Source organism: Coregonus lavaretus (assembly GCF_964263955.1).
Source record: "Coregonus lavaretus genome assembly, chromosome: 15".
Lineage (NCBI taxonomy): Eukaryota > Metazoa > Chordata > Actinopteri > Salmoniformes > Salmonidae > Coregonus > Coregonus lavaretus.
Genome location: NC_140002.1, coordinates 15,108,895 through 15,125,612, shown reverse-complemented (window position 1 = coordinate 15,125,612; position 16,718 = coordinate 15,108,895). Strand labels below are relative to the sequence as shown.

At 45.5% G+C, this 16,718-nt stretch overlaps 1 protein-coding gene across 1 annotated transcript in view; it reads right to left on the bottom strand.

The window, feature by feature from the left end:
• The window catches only part of jhy (junctional cadherin complex regulator), a gene marked incomplete at both ends in the record, with an annotated part of 52,905 nt that extends 49,896 nt beyond the window's left edge, over window positions 1-3,009 (bottom strand). The window contains one exon of the mRNA XM_084178556.1: window positions 2,657-3,009. Within this exon, the coding sequence (XP_084034682.1) occupies window positions 2,657-3,009 (353 nt within the window). The remainder of the gene's footprint in view (window positions 1-2,656) is intronic.
• Window positions 3,010-16,718: the final 13,709 nt, after the last annotated feature.

Sequence of the window (16,718 nt, the reverse complement as noted above, 5' to 3'; positions counted from 1 at the left end):
GTGGTGAAGTGGATCTTAATTTGGCGGGCATCAATCTGCCCGGAAACAACAATGAGAGAATAGCCCCTCTCTGTTTAGGGTGAAATTATTATTGCGAGGTCAGTGACGAAACAGTTTCAGTAGATTGGGAGAGTGAAAAATAGATGTGGGGGCCCTCTCTTCAGATTCCTGCATCAGAGAGGTCTCTGGCATGTTGACAATGAAGCCCCGGCCAGTTAATGGACAGCAGAGTGACCGCTTATTGTGATAACCTCCAACAAAATTAAAATCTAATTTGCCTTAAATGAAGGCAGTTACTCAGAAAGTACCCAAATTAGCCTGACACGTCCACTGACAGCTCAATTAATTTGCCAATGCGTGCATCAGGTTCAATTATTGGCCTTGTTCCATTGTTGAGTGAAGAATGAACGCTATTCATCTTTTATCTTCCATGTGCTGTTTTGTGAGGAAAAGGCTTTACTGTTATAACATTTTACATAACCACTGTATTATTAGCTTCATTTTGATTAATATGTGTACGTGAAAACAGTATTTTCAAATGCAATAAACAGATTAGGCCTAATTAAAAGTGAAGCACTAATTTGCCTAAAGTAAATAGCGCAACAATGGCATAATTCACTTGAATTGTTGTAATGTTTAGAAAAGCTAAATAAAAAATGGGGAATGCCTTGGCTCATTTTAAAACAATCACAGTTGGTTGTAACATAATTATCAATAAATAATGCCCTGTAGGCCTACTTCCCCTGTAGCCTACTTGTATTTTGGACACTTCTGATTATGATTTAGTCTAACATGTTTCAGTCAAGATTTTAATAATTAGTTTGCATATCTAGTTTAAGTAAAATCTGATGAGCTTGTTCAAACATTACAACGGGCAAACATAAATGTGTATTACACTAATGTTATAGGCTACACTACCCTTTGAGATGCACAACCATAGAGAAGAAGACAAATAAGTTTGAGGTGCCACTTATGATCTACTACTGCCACCTACTGACCAAATTGAAAATGTCCTAAAGTCTACTTTGGGAAAATATACTGAACAAAAATATCAACGCAAGCAACATGTTGGTCCAATGTTTCATGAGCTGAAATAAATTATCCCCGAAATTGTCCATAAGCACAAAAAGCATATTTCTCTCAAATGTTGTGCACAAATTTGTTTACATCCCTGTTAGTGAGCATTTCTCCTTTGCCAAGATAATCCATCCACCTGACAGGCATATCAAGAAGCTGATTAAACAGCATGATCATTACACAGGTGCACCTTGTACTGGCGACAATAAAAGGCCACTCTAAAATGTGCAGTTTTGTCACACAACACAATATCACAGATGTCTCAAGTTTTGAGGGAGCGTGCAATTGGCATGCTGACTGCAGGAATGTCCAAAAGAGCTGTTGCCAGAGAATTTAATGTTAATTTCTCCACCATAAGCCGCCTCCAACGTTGTTTTAGAGAATTTGTCCGTACGTCCAACCGGCCTCACAACCGCAGACCACGTGTAACCACGCCAGCACAGGACCTCCACATCCGGCTTCTTCACCTGCGGGATCGTCTGAAACCAGCCACCCCGACAGCTGATGAAACTGTGGGTTTGCACAACCAAAGAATTTCTGCACAAACTGTCACAAACCGTCTCAGGGAAGCTCATCTGCGTGCTCGTCGTCCTCCCCAAGGTCTTGTACTGGGCAGATGGCAGAGAGTGTGTATGGCGTCATGTGGGCGAGCAGTTTGCGGATGTCAACGTTGTGAACAGAGTACCCAATGGTGGCGGTGGGGTTATGGTAAGGGCAGGCATAAGCTACGAACAACAAACACAATTGCATTTTATCGATGGCAATTTGAATGCACAGAGATACCGTGAAGAGAAGCTGTCGTGCCATTCATCCTCCACCAACCCCTCATGTTTCAGCATGATAATGCTCGCAAGGTTTTGTACACAATTCCTGGAAGCTGAAAATGTCCCAGTATAAGATAACAATGTTTAGGCATATTGCCAGTGATATTAATGCCTGCTTGACATTATGCATCGAGATAGGTCACATTAACTGTAGGCCTATTTCCAACGGCTGAGAATCTGTCAGGATCCAATCCTTGCATAATAGAATTTGGATATACTTGGAAGATTGACTGAATCTCTTTGTCAGACCATTTCTGAACGGTGTGTTTGCCTCATTGTATCTGCATCACATGAGACAAATATAGTATTTTATTGTTTATGTGCTGCTTTGCAAATAGATTTTGAACATTAGACTAACACATTTGTTGAAGAGTCACATTGATATTCAGCACGTCTTATGAGAAATCTATTATTTTCCCCCTTCTGGATCTCAAACCTATTTACTTTTCATTCTCCTACACATATGGTTATCCTAACAGTATTAAGTATAGGCTGAGTCATGCACAGAATGTGAACAACATGGTTCAAGACTTGATTTCTACACTATTGTTCGATGTGGTGGATGAAAATGGTCCTCACAAAGCTATTACATGAGTTGCAAGTGTATTGTGGAGGACTACTTTGGTTGTTGTTATGTGTAGGCCTACTTCCATGCAGCAGTACAGGGCACTCTAGTTTTCAGTTTTCTTAGGTTACGGTTACAGTATAACCATCACTATATAGCAGTGCTGATAAAGCAAAGGTTTAGGGCCTACCTGGACACCTCTTTGTCTCTGCTCTGCTGCTGGATGTTCTTTTTGTCCTGTCTGAGTGCTGATACCTCGAGACTATCATAGACATGAAGTTCCCCCTCATCCTCCTCTTTCAGACATGAGCCATCAGTGTCTTCCTCTTGGGGTTGTGTCATGTTTTTGTCACCAGGATCGCCACCAATTCGCCTCTGAAGCTCAAGCTGGTAGGCCCTCTCCTGGACCAAGCTCTCTGTGTCCGATTCAGCGGAGTCCCACAGGCTTAAACCAACCTCTGGCTTTAGTGGAGAGGGTTTCCTGTGTTCATCCTTTAACCTGACATAGGTCTTTCCGTGCTCAGGTCCCTTCTTACCTTCCATTTTGTACTGCTGTGCTGAGGAAAAAGTTGAGAGCTTGGTTGTAGTTGAACTGTCACTGTCAGTGTGCTGCTTTCATTACAGTAGGTGTGCACAGATGTTTACTTTACCGATGGCTGCTTGTCCACTTCTTGCAAAACCTCTGTATTAAAAAGCTAAATGACATATTCAGAATAGAATATTCTCGATATTTTCACACATTTCTTAAGCTTAGCTGCTAACGCTAGCTGTCAGAAGCTGACATGGCCTTCAACTTTACTTGTTGTTGAGAATTAGTTAGCTAACTCAAGACACTTTGTTCAAAACCTTGCAAATAACAGAGGTCTACTATCTAACCTTACGTTACCTCTGTAGAAAATGTGTCGCACGTGTTGCCAAATTGTAACGTTTGAAGTTTTGCCAGCCATGTTAATAGGTAGGGAAGAAAGAAAGCGCGATAACAAACAGGAAGCTCCCATGCTATCACACAACTCTAGGAACATTTTAAAAATCACTGAGACATCATCACACGAAGTGTGCACGACGGCCCAATTTGGGTGGTCTGGCTCATGGACTAACGTTAGCCTATACTATAATTTGATTTTCAAATTAAACGTGTCACCTTATGTTGGCTACTGTACCGTAGCTAGCCTAGCAAGAACTGGGTTTGCTTTGCTATGGTTCTTGCTCCCCTAGGCAACAACCACCAACAACTATGGTTTGCTTGTCTATCTAAAACAATTTAGACCGTTTATTAGCTCAACAGCTTGAGTGAAAATGTTAAAAGCTGAGAGACGCTGGTATTACCGACTGGTTTATACAATGTCAAAAGACACTCACCAATTTTATTATCCAGTTCTGAAGAGTGGCAACCATGGAAACGGACGCGTACAGACAATAATTTGCGCCTGCGCAGGCATGTTTGGGGCGTTCCAGGTCGTCTAATTATGCTTGTAATAAAATGACTGGGCCAACTGACCCTTCACTAAGAGGCGCGATAGAAGAAGAAGCAGGCTCCTACACGGTTGCTTGAATAGACAGGGATTTTTGAAATCGTTGAAAAACAAACACACTTTACTCGGTGTGGCGGAGGTTCGGCACGGTCGTGCTGTGAATGGGTCAGAGATGGTAGGAGATAGTGATGGAGAGGAAAGTGAAGCAAGTATGGAACATAGTGGTACAAATAAAGGAGGGCGTAAGAAAGAGAAAAAGAAAGCGGGAGTGAAAGGGAGTAGGGGAATGAAGGGGAGCGAGAGGTAAGGGAGCCTCCTGAGTGGCGCAGTGGTCTAAGGCACTGCATCGCAGTGCTAACTGTGCCACTAGAGATCCTGGTTCGAATCCAGGCTCTGTACCGGGAGACTCATGGGCGGCGCACAATTGTATAAAAAAAATAAAAAATGTATTCACTAACTGTAAGTCGCTCTGGATAAGAGCGTCTGCTAAATGACTAAAATGTAATGTAAATGTCTACCGAAGTAGAGAGGAGGGAGAAAATGAAGTTTGAGGAGAGCAACCTAGCTTCCAATGCTAGCGGAAGATCGGAGGTAGAAAGTGCAGAGGAAGGGCAAGATAAGACACGAGAGGAATGTGGAGGTGAGGAGGAGCATAAAGTGATAATGAAGTTTAGGGAGGAAGGAGGAGTTGGGGCGATGAGTCCGATAAGGTTGACGGCTGTGATAAAATAGTTGATTGGGGAAGTTGTTAATGCTAAAGTGTAGGTAGCACGTCTATTCTCATTTTACATTTACATTTTAGTCATTTAGCAGACGCTCTTATCCAGAGCGACTTACAGTTAGTGAGTGCATACATGATTATTATTTTTATACTGGCCCCTGTGGGAATCGAACCCACTACCCTGGCGTTGCAAACCTGCCGGCCATTCCCTCCCCTGGACGACGCTTGGCCAATTGTGCGCCGCCCCATGGGTCGTCTCCCGGTCGCGGCCGGCTACGACAGAGCCTGGATTCGAACCAGGATCTCTAGTGGCACAGCTAGCACTGCGATGCAGTGCCTTAGACCACTGCGCCACTCGGGAGATTTTAAGAACCGGGTACTGCCAAATAAGGTAACAATAGGATATATGAGTTATTATGTGAGGGCTTATGTACCGAAGCCTTTAAGATGTTATAAATGCCAGAGGTTTGGGCATGTGGCAACAGTCTGTAAAGAGAAAAAGAGGTGTGCCAGGTGTGGAGGAGAGCATTAGTATGGGAAGTGTGGAGATGGTGTACAACCAAAGTGCTGCAACTGTGGGGGTGCTCATAGTGTGGCATATAGTGGGTGTGAGGCTATGAAGAAGGCAGTGGAGGTGCAACAAGTGAGAGCGGAGAGAAGGGTGTCATATGCTGAGGCAGTGAGGGTGGTCCAGGAGAGAAGGGTGTCATATGCTGAGGCAGCAAGGGTGGTCCAGGTCCAGGGAGATACAGGTTCAAGGGAGAGATGGGTAGGAGCATCCAGACCTGGGCAGCGATATGGTATACATAGAAAAGAGAAAGCTGATGACGTTCATAGCAGGAGCTATCAATAGCACTGATAAAGTAGAGTCTAAAACGGAGAGGATTAAACTAATAGTGAAAGCTGCTGGGAAACATTTGAGTATGACAGGGTTGACATGGGAAGAGGTTCGAGATGAGATGACCTCAATCAACCGATGGTGGAGTCATGTATTACTGGATCTTAGTTATGGTGGTAGTACTACAATGGAATGCTCGAAGCCTGTTGGCTAATGGGCAGGAATTGGCTAAGGACCGGGAGACCCATGGGGCGGCGCGCAATTGGCCCAGCGTCGTCCAGGGTAGGGGAGGGAATGGCCAGCAGGGATGTAGCTCAGTTGATAGAGCATGGCGTTTTGCAACGCCAGGGTTGTGGGTTCGATTCCCACAGGGGGTATGAAAAAAATAAAATAATGTATGCACTAACTAACTGTAAGTCGCTCTGGATAAGAGCGTCTGCTAAATGACTAAAATGTCAATGTAAAATGAATTCAAGCAGTTCATTGTTGATATGATAGCTAAGCCTGATGTGATTTGTGTGCAGGAAACATGGCTCAAACCAAATGTGGAGTTTATCATACAGGGATATGTAGTGGTTCGTAGGGACCGAGATATAGGGGGAGGGGGGGAATGTGCCACCTTCATAAAGCAAGGAATTCCCTACAAGATGATAGGCAAAGGTATTTAACAGGAGTATGTGGTGGTGGAGGTGTGGATGAGAGGAGGGGTGCTAGTGGTAGTGAATTACTATAATCCGTGTCAGATATTGGAAATGGAAGTGCTGGAGAGGGTGGAGGGCCAGGAAAGAAGTAAGGTAATGTGGTGTGGGAATATTAACGCCCACAATACACTTTGGGGGGGGGGGGGAAACGGATGGATGGAAATGGCCAAGTGATGGAAAATTTGATAGAAAAGAAAGATCTGGTGTGCCTGAATGATGGCCGAGGGACCAGGTTTGATGTAGCCACAGGGAAAGAGTCTGCCTTGGACCTCACTCTGGTATCTAGTGCGATGGCAGGAATATGTGAGTGGGAGGTATGGGAGGAGTCGACAGTAGGGAGTGATCATTACCCCATTGTATGCACAGTAGGCCGGAGGGAGGAGGAGGTGTTAGTGGATGGAGTAGGCAGGTGGGTGTTTGGAAGGGCAAATTGGGATCAGTTTCAGGAGCTGAGTGAGCAGGTGATGGCTCGGGTGGATATGAGAGGGGATGTAGATATATGAATAACTGGGTGAGAACAGCGTTAGTGGGGGCAGCTACTGAGGCTATACCTAAGAGTTCAGGAAGGAGAAGGAGGAAAGCAGTCCCATGGTGGACGGAGGAATGTGGGGCAATGGTGAGGATTAGGAACAGGGCATTTAGAGTACTGAAAAGGACGCATAACTTCCAACATCTGATTCCGTATAAGCAGGCCCAGGCCACGGTGAGGAGAACTATCCCTCAGGCAAAGAGGTCATGTTGGCATCGGTTCTGTGACACTATTGGAAGGGCGACACCTGTGGGAGAAGTGTGGGGGATGATTAAGAGGATGAGTGGGATTATCCAGTGTTGACGAGTGGGGAGGATGTGGCAGTAACGGATGAGGAGAAAGCAGAGATGATGGCCAAAGCATTTGTCCAAGTGCATAGCTCCACAAATCTGTCAGAGGAGGGGCAGAGGGGGAGAGAGAACACGAGAGAGGAGCATCCTGGAGTGCTGGAAAGGAGGGAGGGTATAAATGATGTGTTGAGTGCACCATTTACCAGGGCAGAGGTGAAAAGAGCAATAGGTAAGGGTGGGTTAACTTAACCTGGGAAAGATGAGGTGTACTATGTTATGTTGGCCCATCTTAGTGATGAGGCACTGGATAAGGTATTGGTGTTGTACAACAGAGTGTGGGAGGAGGGGAAACTACCAGGCAGTTGGAAGGAGGCAGTAGTGGTACCAATCTGGAAGCCCGGGAAGGATCCAACGAAGCCAACAAGCCATCGGCCAATAGCTTTAACATCACATGTATGTAAGATTATGGAACGTATGATTACGGAGAGGCTAACTTACTTCCTGGAGAGCAGAGGGCTGGTAACGCCATATCAGAGTGGGTTCAGGAAGGATAGGGGAACTATGGATCCAGTGCTCTGCTTAGAAGCAGAGGTCGGGAAGGCTCAGGTGAACAAGGAAACTGTTGTAGATGTCTTTTTTGATGTGGAGAAGGCATATGATATGATGTGGAAGGAGGGGTTGTTAATCAAGCTTGATATTATGGGGGTAGGAGGAAGAATGTACAACTGGATAAAGGACTTCCTGTTTGGAAGGTCTATCCAGGTGAGGGTGGGGAAGTCTTTATCAGGCAGCTACTTGGTGGATAATGGTACACTGCAGGAGAGCGTGATTAGTCCTCTGTTGTTCTCAATCATGATCAATGATGTTTACTCTCAGGTACAGCCGGATATAGGGAGGTCGTTATTTGCAGATGATGGTGCCTTATGGAAGAGGGGAAGAAATGTGCCATACATAGTCAGGAAGGTACAGGATGCAATGGATGAGGTAGAGCGGTGGGCATTAATGTGGGGATTCAGGTTCTCTGTAGAGAAAACTCAAACAGTGTTCTTTACCAGGAGGAAGGTGGGAGATGAGGTATGCTTGAGGTTATATGGGAGAAACTTGGAGAGGGTGGGGGCCTTCAGGTTCCTTGGGGTATACTTTGATACTAGACTGACCTGGGCAGAACACATTGAGAGAGTGGTGCTAAATGTGATGCACTGTCTGACGGGGAAGGAGTGGGGGGCTGGGCTTTCCTCATTGGAGACCATGTATGTTGCATTGATCCGATCTGTAATAGACTATGGAGGTATAGCATATGGTTCAGCAGCCCGGACCTCACTGGAAAGGCTAGATGTCATACATGGGCAAGGACTCAGAATATGTAGTGGGGCATTTCGGACGTCCCCAGTGGCTGCATTACAGGTGGAGATGGGGGATATGCCTTTGCAGATTAGGTGACAGCAGCTGGCAATGAATTATTGGGTCAACCTACAAGGACATGGGTGTCTCATCCTGCGAAAGGGATTTTACAGGCATGCTGGGAACATGAGCAAAGACCGAACACGAGCTTTGGGTGGGTGGGTAATACCCATGCGAAGGAGATGGGACTGTATGGAAGGGAGTTTAGTCCAACGGTAATTATTCCTGTAAATCCACCATGGCTAACCCCGTCTCCAGTAGTTGATCTATAAGTGTTGGAAAGACTACAGAAAGATAGGGAGGGGGTTGATCCAGCTGATTTCTTTAAGAGATGTCTGGAAACTGTGTATCAGGATTTTGTGGCCATTTACACAGATGGTTCAAAAGATCCAAGGATAGGACGTACTGGGTCAGCATTTGTAGTGCAGGAGTGTGGGGTGGAAGTCAGGAAACGTATTACAGATCATCTGGCTGTATATACGGCGGCGCTGATGGCCATACTGTTGGCCTTGCAGTGGGTGGAGGAAGTTAAGCCAGACAGAATAGTTATTTTCTCTGACTCAAGTGCAGTGTTAATGAGTCTCCAGTCCTTTAGCTCACGTGGCAGACAATACCTGCTTTATGAGGTGCTACAAACCCATGGCAGGATTAAACAGATGGGTATTCAGATAAGATTTACTTGTGTTCCAGCCCATGTGGGGGTGGAGGGGAACAAGGAAGTAGATGAACAGGCTAAACAAGCACTTAGTAGTGGGGATGTTGATGTTGAAGTGTCAATGAGCAAGGCAGAGGCAAAAAGACAGATACAGTGGGGGAAAAAAGTATTTAGTCAGCCACCAATTGTGCAAGTTCTCCCACTTAAAAAGATGAGAGAGGCCTGTAATTTTCATCATAGGTACACGTCAACTATGACAGACAAATTGAGAATTTTTTTCTCCAGAAAATCACATTGTAGGGTTTTTAATGAATTTATTTGCAAATTATGGTGGAAAATAAGTATTTGGTCACCTACAGACAAGCAAGATTTCTGGCTCTCACAGACCTGTAACTTCTTCTTCAAGAGGCTCCTCTGTCCTCCACTCGTTACCTGTATTAATGGCACCTGTTTGAACTTGTTATCAGTATAAAAGACACCTGTCCACAACCTCAAACAGTCACACTCCAAACTCCACTATGGCCAAGACCAAAGAGCTGTCAAAGGACACCAGAAACAAAATTGTAGACCTGCACCAGGCTGGGAAGACTGAATCTGCAATAGGTAAGCAGCTTGGTTTGAAGAAATCAACTGTGGGAGCAATTATTAGGAAATGGAAGACATACAAGACCACTGATAATCTCCCTCGATCTGGGGCTCCACGCAAGATCTCACCCCGTGGGGTCAAAATGATCACAAGAACGGTGAGCAAAAATCCCAGAACCACACGGGGGGACCTAGTGAATGACCTGCAGAGAGCTGGGACCAAAGTAACAAAGCCTACCATCAGTAACACACTATGCCGCCAGGGACTCAAATCCTGCAGTGCCAGACGTGTCCCCCTGCTTAAGCCAGTACATGTCCAGGCCCGTCTGAAGTTTGCTAGAGTGCATTTGGATGATCCAGAAGAGGATTGGGAGAATGTCATATGGTCAGATGAAACCAAAATATAAACTTTTTGGTAAAAACTCAACTCGTCGTGTTTGGAGGACAAAGAATGCTGAGTTGCATCCAAAGAACACCATACCTACTGTGAAGCATGGGGGTGGAAACATCATGCTTTGGGGCTGTTTTTCTGCAAAGGGACCAGGACGACTGATCCGTGTAAAGGAAAGAATGAATGGGGCCATGTATCGTGAGATTTTGAGTGAAAACCTCCTTCCATCAGCAAGGGCATTGAAGATGAAACGTGGCTGGGTCTTTCAGCATGACAATGATCCCAAACACACCGCCCGGGCAACGAAGGAGTGGCTTCGTAAGAAGCATTTCAAGGTCCTGGAGTGGCCTAGCCAGTCTCAAGATCTCAACCCCATAGAAAATCTTTGGAGGGAGTTGAAAGTCCGTGTTGCCCAGTGACAGCCCCAAAACATCACTGCTCTATAGGAGATCTGCATGGAGGAATGGGCCAAAATACCAGCAACAGTGTGTGAAAACCTTGTGAAGACTTACAGAAAACGTTTGACCTGTGTCATTGCCAACAAAGGGTATATAACAAAGTATTGAGAAACTTTTGTTATTGACCAAATACGTATTTTCCACCATAATTTGCAAATAAATTCATTAAAAATCCTACAATGTGATTTTCTGGAATTTCTTTTCTCATTTTGTCTGTCACAGTTGACGTGTACCTATGATGAAAATTACAGGCCTCCCTCATATTTTTAAGTGGGAGAACTTGCACAATTGGTGGCTGACTAAATACTTTTTTTCCCCACTGCAGTGATGGTGCAGAGATGGCAGGAGCAGTGGAATAGAAATAATAAGGGAAGGCATTTATTTCAGGTACAGAGGAAAGTCGGGGAGGACGGCAGGAAGGGACAGAAGAGAGGAGGCTATTTTACAAGATTAAGGGTGGGACACAGCCAGTTGAATAAGACATTAAACGTGATAGGAAAGCATCCATCAGGAAAGTGTGATTATTGTCAGGAAATAGAGACTGTGGAGCATGTATTGCTACAGTGTGGGCAGTATCAGAGGGAAAGAGAAAGGATGAGATTTAGTATGAGGGAGAAGGGGATACAGGAAATTAGTTTAAAGAGTATATTGAGCAGAACGTCATTAGATATAGTCTCAAATATTTTGTTATCTTTTTTAAGAGAAACAGGGTTGGCAGGTAGGATTCTCCATATTAATGGCGCCGGAGAAGATGGCTGCCGTTTTACAGCCCTCTAACCAATTGTACTATTATGTTTGTTTTTTCGCGTTATTTGTAATTTATTTTGTACATAATGTTTATGCCATCGTCTCTTATAACCAAAAAGAGCTTCTGGATATCAGGACAGCGATTACTCACCTCGTATTGGACGAAGATTTTTTCTTCAACGAGGCAGCCGCGAAGGATATCCTACAGACACCCGACAAGGCCCAAATCCCCGTCATTTGCATGAGAAAGAGACTGAGATATCGTGGACGTAGGTCGGGGTGCCTTGTAAGGATCCGACGGCGAGCAAGTAAACTGCCTCTCCCATCAATCCTATTAGCCAATCTTCAATCATTTGAGAATAAATTGGATGACCTAAGATTACGGTTATCCTACCAACGGGACATTAAAAACTGTAATATCTTATGTTTCACCGAGTCGTGGCTGAACGACGACATGGACAACATACAGCTAGCGGGCTATACGCTACATTGGCAGGATAGAACGGCTGACTCCGGTAAGACAAGGGGTGGTGGTCTGTGTATATTTGTAAACAACAGCTGGTGCACAAAATCAAATACTAAGGAAGTCTCTAGGTTTTGCTCGCCTGTAGACCACACTATTTACCAAGAGAGTTTTCATCTATATTTTTCATAGCTGTCTATTTACCACCACAAACCAATGCTGGCATTAATATTGCACTGAATGAGCTGTATAAGGCCATAAGTGAACAGGAAAACGCTCATCCAGAGGCAGCGCTCCTAGTGGCCGGGGACTTTAATGCAGGGAAACTTAAATCCGTTCTACCTCATTTCTACCAGCATGTTAAATGTGCAACCAGAGGAAAAAAAACTCTAGACCACCTTTACTCCACACACAGAGACGCATACAAAGCTCTCCCTCGCCCTCCATTTGGCAAATCTGACCATAACTCTATCCTCCTGATTCCTGCTTATAAGCAAAAACTAAAGCAGGAAGCACCAGTGACTCGGTTAATAAAAAAGTGGTCAGATGACGCAGATGCTAAGCTACAGGACTGTTTTGCTAGCACAGACTGGAACATGTTCCGGGATTCTTCAGATAGCATTGAGGAGTACACCACATCAGTCACTGGCTTCATCAATAAGTGCATCGATGATGTCGGCCCCACAGTGACCGTACGTGCATACCCCAAGCAGACGTCATGGATTACAGGAAACATCTGCACTGAGCTAAAGGGTAGAGCTGCCGCTTTCAAGGAGCGGGACTCTAACCCGGACGCTTATAAGAAATCCCGCTATGCCGTCCGACGAACCATCAAACAGGCAAAGAGTCAATACAGGACTAAGATTGAATCGTACTACACCGGCTCTGACGCTCGTCGGATGTGGCAGGGCTTGAAAACTATTACAGACTACAAAGGGAAGCACAGCCGTTAGCTGCCCAGTGACACAAGACTTCCAGATGAGCTAAACCACTTCTATGCTCGCTTCGAGGCAAGCAACACTGAAGCATGCATGAGAGCTCCAGCTGTTCCGGATGACTATGTGATCACGCTCTCCGTAGCCGATGTGAGTAAGACTTTTAACAGGTCAACATTCACAAGGCCGCAGGGCCAGACGGATTACCGGGACGTGTACTCCGAGCATGTGCTGACCGACTGGCAAGTGTCTTCACTGACATTTTCAACATGTCCCTGACTGAGTCTGTAATACCAACATGTTTCAAGCAGACCACCATAGTCCCTGTGCCCAAGGACACTAAGATAACCTGTCTAAATGACTACCGACCCGTAGCACTGACATCTGTAGCCATGAAGTGCTTTGAAAGGCTGGTCATGGCTCACATCAACACCATTGTCCCAGAAACCCTAGACCCACTCCAATTTGCATACCGCCCCAACAGATCCACAGATGATGCAATCTCTATTGCACTCCACACTGCCCTTTCCCACCTGGACAAGAGGAACACCTACGTGAGAATGCTATTCATTGACTACAGCTCAGCATTCAACACCATAGTACCCTCAAAGCTCATCGCTAAGCTAAGGATCCTGGGACTAAATACCTCCCTCTGCAACTGGATCCTGGACTTCCTGACGGGCCGCCCCCAGGTGGTAAGGGTAGGTAACAACACATCTGCCACACTGATCCTCAACACAGGGGCCCCTCAGGGGTGCGTGCTCAGTCCCCTCCTGTACTCCCTGTTCACCCATGAGTGCATGGCCAGGCACGACTCCAACACCATCATTAAGTTTGCCGATGACACAACAGTGATAGGCCTGATCACCGAACACGATGAGACAGTCTATAGGGAGGAGGTCAGAGACCTGGCCGTGTGGTGCCAGGATAACAACCTCTCCCTCAACGTGACCAAGACAAAGGAGATGATTGTGGACTACAGGGAAAAAAAGAGGACTGAGCACGCCCCCATTCTCATCGACGGGGCTGTAGTGGAACAGGTTGAGAGCTTCAAGTTCCTTGGTGTCCACATCACCAACGAACTATCATGGTCCAGCCACACCAAGACAGTCGTGAAGAGGGCACGACAAAGACTATTCCCCCTCAGGAGACTGAAAAGATTTGGCATGGGTCCTCAGATCCTAAAAAAATTATACAGCTGCACCATCGAGAGCATCCTGACTGGTTGCATCACCGCCTGGTATGGCAACTGCTTGGCCTCCGACCGCAAGGCACTACAGAGGGTAGTGCGTACGGCCCAGTACATCACTGGGGCCAAGCTTCCTGCCATCCAGGACCTCTATACCAGGCGGTGTCAGACTCCAGCCACCCTAGTCATAGACTGTTCTCTCTGCTACCGCACGGCAAGCGGTACCGGAGTGCCAAGTCTAGGTCCAAAAGACTTCTCAACAGCTTCTACCCCCAAGCCATAAGACTCTTGAACAGCTAATCATGGCTACCCGGACTATTTGCACTGCCCCCCACCCCCACCCCATCTTTTTACGCTGCTGCTACTCTGTTAAATATTTATGCATAGTCACTTTAACTCTACCCACATGTACATATTACTTCAACTACCTCAACTAGCCGGTGCCCCCGCACATTGACTCTGCACCCTGTATATATAGCCTCCCTACTGTTATTTTATTTTACTTCTGCTCTTTTTTTTCTCAACACTTTTTTGTTGTTTTATTTTACTTTTTTTATTAAAAATAAATGCACTGTTGGTTAAGGGCTGTAAGTAAGCATTTCACTGTAATGTCTGCACCTGTTGTATTCGGCGCATGTGGCCAATAAAATTGGATTTGATTTGATTTAGTTTCTCCCTGTCTCTGGCCCACATTCCAGTACGGTAGGTGCCGTTAATGCACCATAATGTTGGATGCCAACTGCCAATAAACCCCACTGAAGAAGAAGAAGAAGAAGACCCTTCGCTAAGACGTGTCCTCTGAGACATGCAGCCCAGAGTGAAAAAGTTGTAAAGATAGAAGAGAAGCATGGAGAGGCCAGAGAACAGAAGTTGGGTTTTGGAGAAACACCATCAGTGTGTGCTCTGCAAGCAATACTCGGAAGAGGGGGCTCCCGAGTGGCACAGCGGTCTAAGGCACTACATTTTACATTTTAGTCATTTAGCAGACGCTCTTATCCAGAGCGACTTACAGTTAGTGAGTGCATACATTTTTTCATACTGCCACCCCCCGTTGGAAACGAACCCACAACCCTGGCGTTGCAAGCGCCATGCTCTACCAACTGAGCTACATGGGGCCTATTCGATTCCAGGCTGTATTACAATCCGGCCGTGATTGGGAGTCCCATAGGGCGGTGCACAATTGGCCTAGCGTCGTCCGGGTTTGGACATCATTGTAAATAAGAATTTGTTCCTAACTGACTTGCCTAGTTAAATAAAGGTTAAATATATATTAATTTTTTTATAAAAAAAAAAAAATCTATATATATTGATTTGTGTGTGTATATATATACACACAAATACAGCGGATGAAGGCGCGGCAAGAGCTTTGTAAACGGATAGAGGTGGTTATGGACAGAGAAGGAGAAGAGCCGAGTGCAGTGGGTAGATGTGTGTTGAGGAAGAATGGCACAAACCGTATTCTGTGGTCTCTGATGGCTCAGAAATTGAACCTGACGAGAGTGAGGATGAATTACCAGTGGTGGCAGGTCTGGTGAAGACCGCCTCGCCTGATGGTCATGCAAAGGATGATTTGGGCACAGTGGGAGTTACATTTTTGGAGAAAGTGGATCCTTGCCGTTTGGCTGATCCATATGTAGTCTCAGGCTGTGTAGAAAAGAAGTTGGGTACTGTTATATCGGTGAAATTAGCTCAAAGTGGACTTTTATGATTTTCTGTGTTTCTTCAGTCCAGAGGGAGCTAGCGCTTCGTGTCACGCGACTAGGGACAAGACCTGTAACTTGCTTTGCTCTCCGGAGCAGGGTGCCTTTGAAAGGAGTGATTACTGGGGTGGAGATAAGTGTTGAGGTGGAGCAACTGAAATTGAAAATTCCCTGTGTCTGTGACGGCCGCCGTTTGGTGCGACGCAGACCCGGTGGCGAGTGTGTGAAACTGAGACGACATTGTCTGGCCTTTTTGAGTTTTGAAGCAGAGTATTTACCTGATAAAGTCATGTTAGGATATGTCAGTTATCCAGTGAAAGCCTTTGTGCCAAACACACTAAGGTGTTTCAGATGGCAATTCTGAGATGTGAGAAGTATGCAGGAGGGCATGGGACAAAGGAATGTGTAGTATTGGTGGAAAATGCTGTGTGTGTCAATTGTGGGGGTGCCCATGTTGCTGGTGTTCAGAAGTGCCCGGTGCGAGAGAGACAGGTTGAGACTTCCAGGGTCAGAGTAGAACAGAACGTGTCGTATGCTGAGGCAGTGAAGAGAGTAGAGGATGATGGGTCAAGGGTGTGTAGTAGGCCTAGGCCAATACAGAGTGATACGAATTTGTGCTTCAGTAAGTTTGGCTTCTTAGCATTCATTGCCATGGTTATCAGCTGTACCACAGAAATGAAACGTAAATCACAGAAAATAATTGTTGTGGTGGCAGCTCCAGAGAAGTACTTGGGTGTACAAGGTTTTACTGCAGAAGCAGTGGCATGTATTCATCGATGACAAGGGAAGCCAGGCTTCCCCAAATATTTGACCAATAAAATGTTTTTAATTATTAAATAATTTATCTTTCGTCTCTTTCTGTGTTTTCATAATTTTCCATAAATTCACAAGTGGCTGAACCTCACCGGAGAAATAATCAGAGCGAGGGAAATAGATGTATCTGATGTCTGTCTGGACCAAACGAGTATGGCATGTTTCCGCGTAGCATTTGATTGATTGATGCCAGCAAGCATTTGGCCTCCCTTGATAAAAAATGTAATAATAATTAGCCAATCAGCGTTGAGCTGAGCTCAACTGTGGGTTGTCCTGGTACAGCAAAACGCCCCCAAGTGAGGCCAGTTTGGATTTGGCTTCACGCCAATCAAATCACATCCTAAGCAAATTGTAATTGTCAGAA